The sequence below is a fragment of the Gallus gallus genome, chromosome 28 (genome assembly GCF_016699485.2).
Source record: "Gallus gallus isolate bGalGal1 chromosome 28, bGalGal1.mat.broiler.GRCg7b, whole genome shotgun sequence".
Classification (NCBI taxonomy): domain Eukaryota; kingdom Metazoa; phylum Chordata; class Aves; order Galliformes; family Phasianidae; genus Gallus; species Gallus gallus.
In genome coordinates, this window is record NC_052559.1 from 4,618,415 (window position 1) to 4,635,462 (window position 17,048).

Genomic DNA, 17,048 nt, shown 5'->3' on the forward strand with positions numbered 1-17,048 from the left:
CTGTCTCATTCCTAAGTCAGGATGACAGTACACTACACAGACCTTTTATCAGAGACTTTATATTATTTAAATAAATAAATAAACAAACAGGTTCAAGAGCACGTGCTATGCAAGAAGCAGAGAATCTGGTTCTCAACAGGGTCAGTCAAATATCACACTTATGTCAAACACAAAGACCAAATCAACCAGCAGCACAACCACTCACTTAGCTGAGATCAACACAAGTCACTCTAGTCATGCTCTCAAGATGTCCAATTCAAATACCAAGGGGTACCAAGGCTCCTTTCTTCATTTTCTTAGAGACAGCCCACAGTCACACAAAGAATACATACTTGGCATCTATTTGCTGGCTTGCTGGCTGCATAGAAACAACTGAATCAGAGGTAGGTAAGAGGTCACTCGGCTTTTTTTGCAAAAGATATTTCTTGTTGCCTTTTTCTTCTTCTGTTGAATCTGGTGATTGCTACAGAAAAGAGAAGAAGTAAAAAAAACCCTACAAATTGATTGTAAGAGATTCTTAACACACTTTCAAAAACTACAGTGGTGAAAAAGATTACCTCATCAAGACAAAACACTTTAGCTAATAGATATTAGCTTACTAAACCGACATCCAAGAATATTTGATCAAGCATCCACTTGTTAAAATTTTAGTTTTCTAATTGTGAACATAACAGAACATAGCCAGTTATTCACAAGTCTTCAAACTTTATAAACAAGGATAACTAAATATAAATATGCACAATAGCGAAGTACCTGACTTGTGGCAGCGTGGGCCAGCATTGAGAGATCATTTAATGAAGATGAAGTCCCCTTCTTTCTGCAATGTTACAAGATTAATTTTAGAATACACACTTTATTGAAGTCTGTAGCTTGTTAATACTTGGCATCTTTTAAACAACCCATAATAACCCAGACATCTGGGAGAAAATCCTCAAACTCTTGTCACTCATTTTGAAATGTAAAAAAATAAAGAAGTACTTGAGAAGCAAAAAGAAGGAGCATGCTGGATTTCATACAGATGTAACAGAGGGGTGATGCTTGCAAATTGCAGTCCCTAAAAGCTTGTTTCTAATGGATGGAACAGACAAGCAAATAAACTCCAGACACTAACTGAACCTGACTCTCTCTCTCTCAATTTGTCCAGGCAGACTTTGTATCTTTTGTACTCGCACAGACTCAACCGCACAGCACAGGACTAAAAGGCAAGAAAAAGCAGCACTTGTTCATCGCTCTATTTTCTTCCATGGACAGATGTACTGGATCACCAGGAGCATCCCAGCTATTCTGAAACATTACAGACAGCTTTTTTTCTGAAAAATTCAAGATAGTAGGAAACTGTCCTTACTCTAGTTGATCCCGAGGAGACTGATCTGCACGAGTTCTTCCATCCAAGGACTGGCTCAGCAAATCATTCTGACCAGCATCAGACTGTCTCTTTCCTTTCCATTTTTCTCTCTTATACTTTAGTTTTCCTGGGTCATCCACATATCTCTGGATCTGGGAAGAAGTAGGACTATCCAGATCCTTGGTTTCCTTCTGAACAGGCCGTTTGTTTTTATCTCCCGAACATTCAGGTGGAGTTTGGAAGCTCCCAGTAGCAAACAGTGTGTTTTCAAGATTCAGTGCAAGATCTGTTGGCCTTTCAGGACAGCTTTGGCTGACTTTCAGTTGGCTATTTTGGTTCTCTTGTGTTTTCATCACTCTGTCAACAGCCTTATCTACTCTTTCAGCTTCCAATGCAGGTGGCTGCTCAGGAATATTACTACTTTCTTTTATCTCACTTAACAGTGGTGTGTCTGAAATGGCCTTTCCATCATTTGCATTTTGTTCTTTCTCACTGCTTCCTTGTAGGACAGCATCTTGTTCTGTGGACTCTTTTGGCTCTGGAACATTTTCCAGGGCCTCTTCAGAAGAGGTTTGCTCTTCAGGGCACAGTAAAGCTGTTCCTTCAAAGGAAAACTGGACATGCTTATTCTGTAATTCATTATGTTCCAGCCCCCTCTGCCGGCGAAATTCACGTTTCTCCCTGCTGCTTGTTACTTTCTCAGAGCCCTCTATCACATTCTTCTGAGGTAACGTGGCCGTTTCAGATGAGCCCAGGTTTTCAGCTTGCTCACTTGGAACTTCATCTTTTCCCTCAACAGTGTGATCCAGCTCTGACTCGTGTTTCACAGGCAATTGATCTGTTGTTGATTCATCACCCTCATCCTTGCTCATATCATTCTCTCTGTCTTGAGCTTCTTGGATTTTTCTCTGCTCTTCTTCATCTTTCTGCTTTTCCATTACCATTTTCTGAAATCTGTTAAGATCAAAATAATGTATTTAATGCACAGCGGCCATGAAATATATTTACCAGCTTAAATAACAATAAAGACTCTAAGTACAAATATATGTACAGTCCCAATATGACCGCATAGAGGACCAGTTATTAGCACTGGTATGCATCAGTGCAGCTCAGCTGAATAACGTTCAAGTACGAAGGGCTTAACCAATTTCCACTGGCTGCTTCATGCTCAGTGCAGGACCACATGGAAGTTACTGTCTCACCACTTGTGAAGCTAGCTATCACACAGAATTAAGAGCTGGAGATGTAGTAAAGTAGCTAAGTAGTTGAAATGGATGTCTGCATGCCATAATGCTCTTCTTCCTTTACCTCTTACGCTGAAGATACCCTCTGACCGTGGCTTGCACAAGACAAATTCTCTTCTTCTGTTCAAGGTAGCGTTTTTGCTCCCTGTATCTTCGCCATGCTGACTGAATATAAATGGCAGCATTATTCCTTTGCAGGGCCCTCCTAACACAGCGGGAACGCCAGCAAGCCTAAGAAGGGAAATTTCTGAAGTGAGGGAGGAGTACTCCAAGGCAGGCAGTTATTTCTGTGAGGAAGGTTGTTTGTTTTTAGGAAAAAAAGATTAACATTTCTCAGAGATACCTGTAAAACAATGGCTGCTTGCCGTGTTCGGAGAAAGCGTCTCCTTTCCAAAACCATCCTGAGCCAGCTCTGAAGGAGAATGATTTTCCTGATCACTTCTTTGTGTAGTGTATCCTGTAGTATTTGCCGCTCAGCCTCTTTCATAAAAACCTGCTCAGTTAAAAAAAAAAAAAAAAAAGTTAATCAACAAACAGTTCAGTCACCACTGGAGATATCTCCACTTACTGAAGCAAACCTTCACAGCTGACAGCAATTAGCATTCCCAAAAGTAATTAATCAAATTTCAAATCAAATTTCAGATTTTAAAATGTATCTGTGCAAACAATTCAAACCTCAAAATCATTCTAAAATGAACACTGACCTTTTGTACAAATACCAATAGCAACCATTTCTCCAAAGTAATATGCTTACAATGAAGAATTGTGCTGTATTGTAGGAAGACAAGGCAGCATCAAAAAAGGAGACAACTACTAACACCAGTACCAACACTTACAATTTAGAAATACACATCACAGAAAAAGAAGCAACAGTTGTAAATCAGCTGCACTGAATACAGTGTATATGAGTGTTTCTTCTTGGAAGACAAAGTTTTACTGACCTTGGTCTTCCCTATTTGACAGTTGTTTTTATCCAATTTTAGTTTACTCAAATAGGCAAAAATGTCTTCTTTAGAGGCTTTGGCATTTTTGGGAAGTAGCACCTGAAACTGATCTATGAATTCCTGTGAAAAGCAGAGACAGAAAGACATCAAAGTTAGAAGTCAATTCTCAAGTTCAGAGTTTCAATTTTATTTCTAAAATTAAGACATCTGAGCTACAGGGATATGAAAGTACTTATTTCTCACTCCAAACTGAGGTATTTTTCTCCATTGTGAAACATAAGCTTCCTGCAGCCCCCGACTGAATTTACAGATCATGTAGAGGTGATCTTTACAACTACAAAGTGTTCTAAAGAAAACAAATTAACATATAGAGGCAATGTGCAGCACCGACTGTTTGCACTTCTAACACAGCTCTTGGAATGCTTTCCTTTGTGCAACAAGTAGAACATACTGGCAGCTGATTCATACAGTAGTTCACACTACAACTTGTCAGCAGGCAGCGCTGACAAAACCCCAATGAATTCCTACAGCTATCTCAAGTGGTCCTGAACTTCATACAGAGCCACAACAAACTCTAAAATAATGCATGTTTTTCCAACAGCAGCAGATGCTTCTTAAAAGCATTATCCACTTCCAGCTTTTCACATACCTGGAATGTATACTTAGCACTGTAGCCAGACCTTCTGATTCGCACAGTTTCAAGCATGCCAGTGTACCTTAACTGCTGAAGCACCAAGTTTTCATCAAAGAGCATCTCTTTCTGAAAAAGATCAGAAGTCAACAGCTAAAAATTGCCTGAGGAGTCCTGCAATCTTTAGTAGAAAGAAAAAAAAAAAGCACATCCTTGCTACCTTTCATCTTTATACAAAATGACAGTGAACAAGTCAAGAGAGATATGTTACAGAGCCAGAAGACTTTGATCCACAGCACTCTCACCAGCTCAGTTCTTAAGGCAATCTTACCTTCTCAGCATTGGAGCGGATACAGCGGATAAAGAATGGCTCAGCTTTCCCCAGTGTCTCCAGTAATTTATTGAGTGAAGTCTGAAATGAAAAAAAAGATGTTTCTGGATGTTTTTCTAGGTATCAGTATTTTGAGCTGCATTTGACAGCAGTAAAGCTACTTCCTCAGAAATAAGGTTCTTTCGGGTCTGAAGGCTATACAAATCCTAATTCATCCAGTATGGAAATTCTTCCATCCTGCACAGCAGACCCCACTTCTTGCTTTTAAGGTTTTTTTTAGGATGATGCAAAGTGGAGTATACATATCCTTTTACAGTAGCACTGGATATGCACACAAGAATGAGGCTGATTGCACAGAGAACTAGCACATTTTGTAGCATACGGATAATCTCTAACTGCAGTCTAACTTTAATAAAGTAACAAAGCCTATCTCAAAAAAACTCCAAGATAAACATTTTATTTTTCAAGTTAGAGCAGCCTAGATAGCTGGGAAGGTCTGTCCTCATGAGGTGAGAGTGCATTGAGAAGTGTGTACAGCATCAGTCACCTACCTGGAACTGCGCACTTATGCTAGGGGGTTTCTTTTTCTTGTGCAAGTGTAAGAGGGATTTTGTAGTTCGATCATGTAGAGTCATGCTTACTATAAGCTTCAGAGATTTGGAATCCAGCAAGTTCTAGAAGAAAGTTTTCACAATGAACATAAAATGTAAGTCCCTCAATTGAAGTGGAAATATTTATCTGCATAAAAGCAGGCAAGACTGAAACTTGCTGCTGAATGAAGCTGCTTAGCCTCACATACAACGACGTGTTACACTTCAAGACTATTATCTCAGAGAAAAACAACTGAAGATTGAAACTCTTCCATTGCCCCATCCCAAGAACAAGAAGTGAGCTATGTAATTTCTGTGTTTGCCTTCCATTACCTGATTAGAAAAAGGCTTTATGTATTTACAGCATCTCTAGTCCAATTAAACAGATGAAAACCCATTTTTTTCCCCCATTCAGACCTTCTTATAAAGGTGAATATTCACCTATAGTTCTGATTGTCAAAACGGAAAATTTAGAGGACAGACAACACAACTTCCCTCAATCACAAAGGAACATTTTCTGAAGTGAGCTCTCTGAATATTCACAATGTGAAAAAACCCCAAACGATAGAAATTTAAGTATATCAAATAACCTTACCTTTGGAATGATCTGCTTTTGTTTGATGGCTTTACTTTTCCTGTTAAAATATTGAAGATAATTATGAAGAACACAGATGTGATTTTGGATACTTCAGCAAGCCATAAGTGATGCAATTTATGAGGCAAGATGAAAGGCAGAAGAAAACGAGCACAACAACATCAGGATGTGTTCATGCATAGAGCACATATAAGTGATTAATGCAAGAAATGCAAACTGCTTTGCAACATGTTTTTAATTTAATTTTTTAAAATAAACTGTAGGTATTGGAAGCTGCCAAAAGCCTCTGAAGTGATTAAAAACTACAGACTGTTTATGTGCAACTTATTTGGTTAGCTATAGTCATTGAACACTGCACGCTCAGGCAGTATCAAGTAAAAACACTGCAGTCAGAAGTTATCACTGCTTGCACCAGAACCCCTGTGAAAGTGCTGAGCTGCTCACAGAAGAACACCACCTACCCAAGAACTTGATCTGTGAATTCTGATACATCTGAGATCATTCCCAGAACTTCCTGAGGCAGTACACAAACCTCAGATGTAAATCCCATCCACAAACACTGAACTAGAACATGAAACTGTCAGAAGCAAAGCTGTAGTTCAAGTCCTAACTCAGGACGCGTTACTGCCCTGATGCAAGGCAAGCTCCAACTCCATGCCAACTACTGTACATTTAGTTTTATACAACAGACCACAGACTCATTTTCTCACACATGGACAGCTGCACACAGGTAGAGACTAAACCCAGGGACACACATATCATTGGCATCCTGAATTTCAGGAAACTATCAGTTTTAACCTGTGAGAGGTCAAATTATCAGAAGTTTCACAACAAACCTGTACGACATACTTGAGTTTATGTGACAAATGGGCTTAACTGTCAACTTATGCAAAGGAACAAACTATTCTCTGTAACTTATATTTTGTTCTTAACTGCTTTTTGGTCGTGCAGAGTGCAAACTTGGGACAAGTATATGCTTTTTGGGTTAGAATAAGTCCTTGGTTATTGTTGCACCTTCAAAGCAATACCTAGAGCACCTGAACTCACATGAAGTGGGAGCGGTGTTGGAGTCGATTGAGTGATCGAAGCAGCTTACAGGGATCATCTCCCTGCCATGGAAGTCCTTTTATACTTGCGATGATTTGCTCATGCATGTCTCTAAAATGATTCACAGCAAAACAAAGATGGCAAACAAAGACACGTGGGCATGAAGGAGAAAACAGGAGTTAAAAAATAAGAGATTCCGTCACCAAGCGAGCTGCAAACAATAGCAGGTCAATCCCAGACTACTTTTTCCTAAACATGAAGGACTGTGATGTCAAGTCAGCACTTCCTGATTTTAGTGCCTTAAAATTTAGTAACCAGAGTCACATACTTTCTCATTCTATCTTTTTATCTAAATTCTTGAGCCATCAATTCTGAATACAGAGGAGAATTTAACCAAATGCAGTTCACATGCAAAGGACCTTCTTATTAAGCCAAGTAGCCCTTTCAGATAGATACAGGCTTCTCTGTAATCAAGCAGTAACATATTAGTGTATAAATTTCACTATGAAAATGATGCTGTGTAAGCAGACTCTCATGAGATAAGCATGGTAGAAACCAGCCATTACAGGAATATTTGAAGTCTCATTACAATGCAATTTTTTTTTTTCCACTTCAGATTTATTTATAGATTTATTTATTTATTTATAGTTACTTTGGCTTTTCAAAGTAAGCCTGGGATGGTCCCTAATTTGTGGCAGATTCCATCATTTTAAGCATGCACCATGCCTGTGGTGTGTTGCATCTTGGCACAGAACTTACCTTCTTTTCTCTCCAGAGAGGCACAAACCAAAAATAACAGAAGTGTAAGAGTCACTTCTGACTGTTAGATGTTATCACTATGCTGAGCTGCTCGTTGAGGCAGCAACAACACTCTTACAGACAGTTCCTTGTTTCCCCTGATACTGCAGAACATTTTTAGAGTATCAAGATTCTGTTTTAAAATATTGCAAGGAAGCAGTTAAGTTTAAACATGACCTAGATGGAATTGCATCTTTAATTCTTAGGTGCCACAAATGACAGAGACTGCACAGGATGAAGTAATTATGAAGCAGTATGAAGTCATTACTTGATGTGTATTACATTCCATGGCTTCAGTTTTATACAGAGCATGCTCAGAAAGTCAGACTGTCCAGGAATGTGCCTCCCTGGCCTTTAAGCCCAAGCCTATTTCTACTTACTTCTTGTTTTCATAAAAAGAAATGATGTCTTCAAAAGCATTTATATCGAAATCCTCAGAACAATCAAATGAGAAATCAAGCATTGAGCGGCTGCAAAAGGAACATGCATAAAACCTAAATATTCAACAGAAAGGCAAAGATGCCTATATAGAGTGATGTGTGGAGCTCACTTCTGCAGGACTTGCCCCACCTCCTATACACATCATAACACAATTAAAAAAAACAAGTGCTCCTATGAATCTTCAGTAACAGACTTGTAGCAGAACACACAATGCTAAAAGCAACATACACAGAACACAGATGGAGAATTCAAAAAAATCCTGTAGTAAATAGGACTGAAGCTATCTCACCAATATTTGGTACTATTGAGTCTTACATAAAGTAAGTTTGTGTACCTTTGTGATACAGTTCAGAAAGTCAAACAAAACAAGATAGAAGAAATAAAACCCGATGTCCCTGTAGAAAAATCTAGTTGCTGCTTGACATGTGAAACCATGATTCAGCAATTCAGATCATTATCCTGATACAGGTTAAGTGTTTCTCACCGGTAAACTTTTTCTACTGGTGTATTTGATCTCTGGAGTTCTCCAAGGGGAACTCTGGGTCCTTGGCGCACCACTCCTGGTAAGAAATAATCAAGAGATTGAATTTTGGCAAAGATGAAAGCATAACAGACAAAAAAATCCCATCAACAGTAACAAGCAATGTATCTATCCAAGGATCTGGATGTCAAGCTAGACCACGTTGTTTCTCAAATTCCCAACTACTACCAAGTAAACTGCAGCTGCTCAGAAAAGCTGTTCAAAATTAGTCTTCAAAGTTTCATCTTGAATACTCATTTGAAACTTTACGGAAATCTGAGAAGATCATTGGAGATCAAAAACAGTGATAAGAAAACCATGCATGCGAGAACTTGTAATATCTTCCCAACCTTTTATAATAGGATTTCAAACTTGGCCCAGACTGCTGGCAACAATGCCATAATTGGAGGGGAAGTTTGAATGTTCTCAGATAAAAAGCAACAATCTCCTTAGTGTGTACAAATTAAGTCATTTTCACAAGTTAGTTTTGTCTCCGGTACTAAATCAAGATTGCATTTGAAAGGCTTTGCAGTAACTAGTTCTGCCAAGAAGCATTATCAGTTTGAGAGTATTTGAAAGCATTTCCAGAAAGCTTTTTCATATCATACCTGCAGTCTTCTGAGCTCTCTGGCGTCCAGCTTCTGCAAAGACAGCCATGGCCTGAACAGCCGCTCGCAGAACAGCCCAGCGGAACACAGCTACAGGGTCCATTCCTATCAGCTCCCGAACATAGGCACTGTCACTGCTTCGTAGTAAAGCAACAATGTCTGGCCTCATGTAATCCATGTTCTTCTCTCTGAAATCCTGCAGAACAGGAACACTGAACCTCAAGCTCTTTGGAAAGCAAGGCACGCAGACACCACCCAGCACTGTGCTTTGACCCAAGATATTCATCACTACTCAGAGTAAGTATTCTGAATAACTGTAACTGCAGTGAGCATTATCTTCAAGTTTAAGAAAACCTAAAATACATCTGATGAAGTATTTGATCCAACCCATTCCCCACAAACTTTCTACATCCTGACAAAACTGTCAGGGAGGAAGGGTTTGTTTTCAGTGTTCTTATTATTATTGTGGCCATCAAGTGTGTCACCTACTTTTATCTGGTATTTAACTTTTCCAGCAAAATGTCGAATAATAAAAGCAGGTTCCATTACTGGGGTTGCAACAAAAAACTTGTTCTCCTCATGCTGCTGTTTGAATTTTGCTAGTAGAGTTTGGTTGGTGGCACGTGGAAAACTAGGAAACAAAACAGAAAGCGTCAGTTGTTCTTCTTCAAATACAGTTATGTGTGCTGAAACTCAAGACAACAGACTGCAGAGCATTTATTAACCTTGTGGAAGGCATTTTACTAAGATCACTAAATTTTAGTTGCTACTTACACATTTGGTTTATCTTCAGTTTTGGATGGAAAAAAGCCCAAACAAACAGCTCTGCATGTATCCTGAATATTCTGAGGTTTAAAGTGCCCAGCAATGCTTACACCCACTTCACCACTCAAGCTTAGTTGGTACCACGATAATTTACCACATTTGTCTCTTACTGTTCCAACGGCTCACAGAGATGCACTTGACTGTAATCATAATTCCATCATAAAATATAAAAGTGAAAATTTCCAAAACTACCTAAGCCAAGGTGTAACTTTTATCATCAATTTATAACATTAAAATATTAGACTCATCAGAAACAAATAACTGTAGGTCATCATAAGATGACACTTTGCTTCCCACAACATTCAGGTGTTTGTTTGCTTTCAAGTGTTATATTTCTGTTCCCTTCCACACTTTTTTTTTTTTTTTCAGAAGACATTTGTTGCTTACTTGCTTTCTTCATCCAGAAGATAGAAGAGACCAGTGGGCTTCTTGCTGATTAAGTGAATGCAGGCCACATTATCAGTATAGTCAATATCGTGCCAAGTGATCCCTTCACTCTTATATTCCTCCTGTGTAGCTCAAGAAAATCGTCTCATCAGTACAGTGTACCTTCAATGTACCGTGATCTAAGTGCTTAAAAGACATTCTTGAACAGCTATGGCAAGTTGAGTTCATTAGTTCAGGCAGCAGAAACAAAATAAGGAAAAATTAAAGAACAGAACAGCAGTCATATTTGTTCAGATGAAAGGTCTACCTAGGGAAATAAGCAGCAGTTACTTAGGATAGTAAGGACAGAAATATTTAAACACCAAAACAGTAAAAGAATGTTCCTTGTCCTGTTATGCCTTTCCAGGGGTCAGCAGTCCACAAAGTTGTAGTCAGACATTACAACTACAGCATTACATTTAAAGCCCTGGATAGACATATTGGAGGAATTTAAGACATCTTTTTTTTCCCCCCATAGTTTTTGCATTATTAAAAAGTGGCAAGTATTTAATTTGATGATCCAGAACTTCAAAATAGCACAGTCACATGAAATTATGCAAGCTACAAAACAAGCAGCGATGCCTCATACAATATCAACAGCAGAACTTCCCTAGGGAAGCAGCACACATTGCTTTTACAAGAAAACATGAAGCGCTTCTGTGGAAATGATAATGCATCGAATGCTTTACAGAACAAGATTCCCATTGAAATAGGGAACCAAAATACTAGCTTTTCTTACTGCTGTAAAAGACTGCAGAAGCGAGCTGAGCAAGCTACTAATGCAAAGAAGATAACCAACAGAAAATTGACTGAAATAAGTTCTACATTTAACAAAAGACAAAGAGCAACTCTCATGCTGTTCTAGGAGCATGATATAAATAGATTATTTTTAAGTAGGTAGAGTTAAAACTAATGACAGACTGTTCAGTGTGCGTGCCACATTGCAGAACTGAAATACCACTTTCCATAAACAATAAAGCCTTTCTTAAAAGATATAGCGACCCCTCTGCCCACCCCCTCCCGAGGGCCCTCGTGCTGTAAGAGATACAGGAAATGGAGCATTCAAGAACTGAACTCATTTGGAGAAACAGTATTAGAAAAAGAAAACAATGCAACTATTTACTCTAGTTGGCCTGCATAGAGACTTCTGTCATTAGATACAAAACAGAGATCTCAACACTATGCTTACATACGAAGTCTGTATGTTTGGTAATTTTCCTTAAAATGCTTGTTTGAAGTTATCTACATATTGTTGAAAAAATACAACATATTACAGAATGACTTCATTCTTCCAGCAGAGCAACCAGAGAATTGATTTGGCACAAACCAGAAAAAGTGCAAATCTAAAGCAAAAACCACCAACTCTCAGTCTAGAAATCTAGAAATCTCTTTCAGCACTCAATGCACTCTGTAAGTGCAAACAATAACTTGTTTGTAATCGGATTTCTTACCTGTTCCAATTTGAAAATATGCTGATTAAAGTAATACTGAAGCTGCTCATTTGCATAGTTTATGCAGAACTGCTCAAAACTGTTGGTTTCAAAGTCTTCAAACCCAAAAATATCAAGAACACCAATGGACAAACACTAAAGGAAGAAGATGTGAAAATCTAGTTAAGCAATCTGTCAGGTTACTGAACCCACAACAGCAAACCATCACAAAAGATGCCAGAGCGTACACTGATAACTTCTGAATAATTGTTAAGAGATTTTGATTATTTAGCAGTATGTCTATAGTGAAAACAGAGAAAAGTAAACATTACAAAAAAAAATTACTAGGGACTGTAGAAGACTCCAGGTTTATCCATCCCAGATACCTGAACACATCATTTATAGTAGTCTCCGATCACTCTAAATACACAGCTGTCTACTGGTTTGTGAGAAACTTACTGTAACAGATTCCTCCATGTCCTTCTTATTAAGGAGTGCATGATTAATTCGCAGAACAATCCAGTCAAACAGAGCACTGTACAAGGACTTTGCCATTGAATCACGAGCTGTTATGGCCTGAAGACAAAACAAAGTTCATCATTTTGTTTTTTAAAAAGTGCACTATTTCAGACCTGCTTTACTCAGAGGTTACAATCCTACCAGTGACAGAAATACAAAATCTTCCTTTAATGGTAACTGCTCATGTTACTAACATCCCTAACTAAACGTAAAAGTGTACCACATTATGTTTTTTTTTTTTGTAGCCAAGAAGAACCAAGCTTCATTTAATTAAAATAATTATATTACTATTCTTTTACTCACCTCACTGAGACTATATGGCAAAATAAGCTTATCATTAGCAGTCACCGTTTTTCTTTTTGTCAGCACTTCCACTAGAATTTCACGTTTGACCTTCAAAACAAGCAAGACCAACAGTTACTGCCATCCTACAACTGGACAGGGATAGCAACAGTGGAGATTATTTCCTCAGAGAAGCCAAGCACTTTGAAAACAGATACAAGCTTTACATCAACATGTTGATGTTGAAAACATTTCAACCTATGGTTGCAAAGCACACATCTCCAGTAAATTTATTCCTGCACAACTCTGATTAGCAAGTAAAACAGATTCTACTCCCATGCTACAGGCTGCATTTCATCTCTAATCCCAATAATTTCATTGCTTTCATTCTTTCCACCTCCCATAAAATGAACATCATTGAAGTATCATAAAACACAGACAGAGACATAGCATGCTGGGCCACAATGTATCCAAGCAAAATGCCAAGGTAAAGCACAACAAACAGCTGTTCCAAACACTAGAGCTGGAAAGTAATACTCTACTTTCAAAAGCTGGGAAAGAATGTCCAGCACTTCAGGAGGTCCTACTTCCAATCCTTCATCACGGCCTGTAGCTTTCTTCTTGTACGTCACGTTGCCCAAATAAAGAATAGCTGAAAGCACTGAAAAAATCCTAAGGAAGAAAAATTCACTTTATAAGAACTTTTCTTATGAGTGAATGTTCATTATAACAGATTAATAGATCCAACTCTGTTTCAAGAATTTGTCCAAAAGAACTCACAAACATTTAGCTCTCCTTGGTTCCAACTTAATTGTACTTGCTCCCAAAACACACATATTTTATCACAATTCATAAACATTAACACAATGTCAATAACAAAGGCTAAAAAGCTTCACTTACTGTTTTTTTGTTGCTGAAAGAAAGCCAACCATCTCCATTGCTTGTTTTAATCTTTCAAAGTCATGCCGGAGATCTTCCCCATCTTCAATTTTCAAGTTACACTGTGGAAAAAAGCCCCTTACTTAAATGCAAAGCAGCCCAAACATCACAGGAATTACATGTATAATCTGCTTTCTTTGATCTTTAGCACAACATGAGAAAGACAACAATTATCAACGTGTTTGTAAACCCTTGTTACAGATTACCTGATTGAGGTAGGAATAATCTTCAGGTTGTTTAAGGTGAAATTCTTTACGCTCTTCTTCATTGACTCCAAGTAGCAAATAATAAAAGACATGGTAGTTCCTATACACAAAGAGAGTCAAATACATTTCTCTGTCATGAAAACATATTGATTTTTCTTTCATTCTATACTTAATATGATCATGAGAGTTTAAAAGAATTTTTAATGGAACTAATCTCTTACCTTTCATCTTTTTCTTGAGAAACAAGTCGAGATTTTTCAAGCAGGTATTTTTCAACAACAGCCCTAAAGAGTTCCAAAGACAGGAAAAAAGAATGAGGGGGAGAATAAAAAAAAAAGCAAATGAAGAAAGAGAAGGCTTCATGAACATCAGAGGGCAGCTGCCAAGAGAGCTCAAATAATGAGCTCTGCAGCAGTATACATAAGTTTGGTTAACAGCGTTGGAAAACTTATTCCACAGTGGCAAGCTATTCTCACACCAGAGAGCCTCAATAAGTCAGTGTTTTGGATATACCATAGCCTTCACAGAGTCCTAGAAGCACACAGATCAATTCCAGATGAATCTCATACTCATACTTACCCTCGGACAACGCCATTCTCTAAGTAATTGACTTGAATAAACTTTCCAAAACGACTGGAGTTATTGTTATGTGCTGTTTTTGCATTTCCAAATGCCTGTAATAAAGCAAAATAAGGTATTTTCAATTAAATGAAATAGGCCAAGACACAGTATTACTAACTCCTAATTCACTGTTCAACCTCCTGTTGGCTGGCAATACACAAAATGATATGGGAATAGCAGCATAAGAATACCAAAAAGTAAGCTTAAGGAAGCATCCACTGTTCCTCACTGATCTGTGCACATTTATTATTTGCCCTGTGCAATATCATTTGGGAATCTGACAAAAGAGAATAACAAAGTTAGATACTTCTAAGAGCACAGGAAAGGTAATCACAGAGTTCAAACCCACCTCAATCACTGACAGTTACAAACTTAGGATATTTGGTCAGAGAAAGACAGCGCAGTTGCCACTCTTCCATAGAAAAGCCACAAGTTTTACCTCATTCCCTAATGTACTTCTACACAAAATTTCCACAATGAATACAACTTCCCTGTAAGTGAGAACAGAACAGAACATCCCACTGACAAAGTTCACCTATTCATGTTCAGAGCAGTGTACTCAAAAACAGGCAAACGAAAACTGGCTTGCAGAACCACACCATACCCAAGGGCCCACTACCTCTGCTATGCAACACTGAAGAACACAGCTTCACTGCAAGGTATGAGGAAAGAATGGCACAAATTCTAACCATTGTGCCTATGCATCTTTAATACTTCAGCCCTGCTGGCATATACATAACACAAACTATTCTCTGCATGAGCCACACTTACAAAGCACAAAGATGAGCTACTACATCTAAAAGCCCAGTAGAATTAATACTGGGAATATCCTCAATGTTATCAACTCCTAGCTAGGTGACTTTAGGTTAACAGAAACTTGTCACCCTCTTAATATGCAGAAGGTAGTCCAGCAGATGAAGAAATCAAACGTAGAAAAATACATCACTCGGTGTGGAGTATTTCCAGCATTCCTTCCACAGATATTTCCTCTTAAAGCTCCAAGTAATGAAAGCCTCCATTAGGAAATCCGTCTCTCCTAATATAGAACAGTGGAATGACTTCACAAAAATGCCCCTCTTCCTGCACAGACTCACATCCGGAGGGTGATGGACTTGCAAGTACTGCACACAACAGAACTACGCTGTTGGCATGCAGCTACCCAGTGATGGTGTACATGCCAAGGGAGTGCTGCTCTCATGACAGCCACATTGTTTGTGTATTGAAACTCTTTGCATATCCTCCCCCGTCCCCTCTCTCTGTAGTTCTTTGGACAACTATTTCACCTAAAAGAATAAGCTACATGAGTTATTCCTGTGCTGTGTGAGAATGTACTCTGCTGTAATGCTAGAGAAGTCAGTGGTTTCTGAAGAGAGAGGATTTCGGTCCAGCAGTTCTTACAGACGACCGAGGCAGAGTTCAGCCTTCTAATTTCTGGAGACCATGCTACACATGCTGCAATGCAAACACTGTCCCACTCCAATGTGGGAAAGAAATCACTGAGCGGAGTCATTAATAAGTTTTGGTACATACTATCCAGCAACTTCACTCACATACTTCTCACTGTTCCTTCTTTCAGAGCACACGCCGCATAAGCTGCATGTTAACGTAAGGACAAAATCCTGGTCAGCTCCTTACAGTTACTGAACAGCATCAAACCAAAGGTGGAAGCCCAGTAACAGCAGCACAGGGAGCTGCTGGCTTTGTATGCCCCGTCCCACCAGGCTCAGCTCTGCTCTCAGCACATCACCCAGCTTCCCTTTTATTAAGAAATCCCTCACTCTGCCAAGCTGCAGGAGTGGATTTGCAAATTTATTCAGCCTTTTGAAAAGGTTCTCTAGCTTAAGCCACCAGATAACCACCACTTTACCAGTAACACTGCAGCTAATCCATGTGTTGGTTTCTATGTTTAAAGAATTATAGTTTAGTATTAAATATTTTGGCATTATAGAGTTAAGAAATCCCATAACCCCAGTGGCTTTCTGAAAAACTTCTCTTACTGATTACTCACACAAGCAACGAATACAGCTTAAAACTAAAGGCTCTTATGATCTCATATGTCTGGTATTTGGTCAAAGCATATAGCAAATTCTTAAAAGCTGATCTAATATTATCAGTTTTTAGGAAAGTTTTCATCTACTGAATGGTTTTCTCACAAAGGCCTTTAACATTCACAGCTTTATAAGGAACATGCCAAGTCTCTGTGGAGGACGTCTTTTTTTTTGTAACCTTTAACTCCAGACCTAAACTCCAATCACTGCTACCATATTCTCCTACATACTTTGATGAGTTTGCTATATAAGGATGGACATTACTAAAATTAGACAAGCCCAAAAATTCAACATCAAATATCTCAGTATTTAGCAGTTAGATATCTTTAAACTAAGAGCCTCGTCACAGAGAAAATAGATTACAGGTAAGAATTAAGCTCTCATTATCTGGCCACCACTTCACAGAAAGCATCTTTCAGGGACAGTTCTAGCCAGGTGCTCTGCACAGAGCTCAGATTCAACCCTTGGTTTGCCTCCAGAGAGGCTCCGATGTCTTTACAAAACAAATTCAGAAGATGGGAAGGACGAGATACAATTTTAGTTAAAGTAATCATGCGTATAACCAAAACTATTTACTGTTCTCCCTCGTGAATCCACGAGGAGACAGATAAAAATGAAAAACTAAAACTAAACCATGCCAACACAAAGTGCTGGCTAT

The 17,048-nt window shown here is 38.6% G+C and overlaps 1 protein-coding gene across 14 annotated transcripts in view; it reads right to left on the minus strand.

Annotated features, from left to right (window-relative positions):
• The window catches only part of MYO9B (myosin IXB), a 40,444-nt gene that overhangs the window by 8,907 nt on the left and 14,489 nt on the right, over window positions 1-17,048 (minus strand). For 7 of the 14 annotated variants that reach the window (XM_015300059.4, XM_046904584.1, XM_015300058.4 and 4 more), the window contains exons 3-26: window positions 14,301-14,395; window positions 13,943-14,005; window positions 13,722-13,821; window positions 13,477-13,577; window positions 13,119-13,248; window positions 12,598-12,687; window positions 12,235-12,351; window positions 11,797-11,931; window positions 10,307-10,428; window positions 9,584-9,725; window positions 9,095-9,290; window positions 8,451-8,526; window positions 7,906-7,995; window positions 6,728-6,838; window positions 5,681-5,720; window positions 5,047-5,169; window positions 4,496-4,576; window positions 4,183-4,293; window positions 3,531-3,653; window positions 2,933-3,082; window positions 2,654-2,820; window positions 1,346-2,299; window positions 754-817; window positions 333-463 (exon numbers count right to left, since the gene is read on the minus strand). In XM_015300059.4, coding sequence (XP_015155545.2) covers window positions 333-463; window positions 754-817; window positions 1,346-2,299; window positions 2,654-2,820; window positions 2,933-3,082; window positions 3,531-3,653; window positions 4,183-4,293; window positions 4,496-4,576; window positions 5,047-5,169; window positions 5,681-5,720; window positions 6,728-6,838; window positions 7,906-7,995; window positions 8,451-8,526; window positions 9,095-9,290; window positions 9,584-9,725; window positions 10,307-10,428; window positions 11,797-11,931; window positions 12,235-12,351; window positions 12,598-12,687; window positions 13,119-13,248; window positions 13,477-13,577; window positions 13,722-13,821; window positions 13,943-14,005; window positions 14,301-14,395 — 3,512 coding nt within the window. Of the gene's footprint in view, window positions 1-332; window positions 464-753; window positions 818-1,345; window positions 2,300-2,653; window positions 2,821-2,932; window positions 3,083-3,530; window positions 3,654-4,182; window positions 4,294-4,495; window positions 4,577-5,046; window positions 5,170-5,680; window positions 5,721-6,727; window positions 6,839-7,486; window positions 7,490-7,905; window positions 7,996-8,450; window positions 8,527-9,094; window positions 9,291-9,583; window positions 9,726-10,306; window positions 10,429-11,796; window positions 11,932-12,234; window positions 12,352-12,597; window positions 12,688-13,118; window positions 13,249-13,476; window positions 13,578-13,721; window positions 13,822-13,942; window positions 14,006-14,300; window positions 14,396-17,048 lie in introns of all 14 variants that reach the window. The other 7 variants (XM_046904586.1, XM_015300063.4, NM_001286169.2 and 4 more) reach the window with 4 other exon arrangements.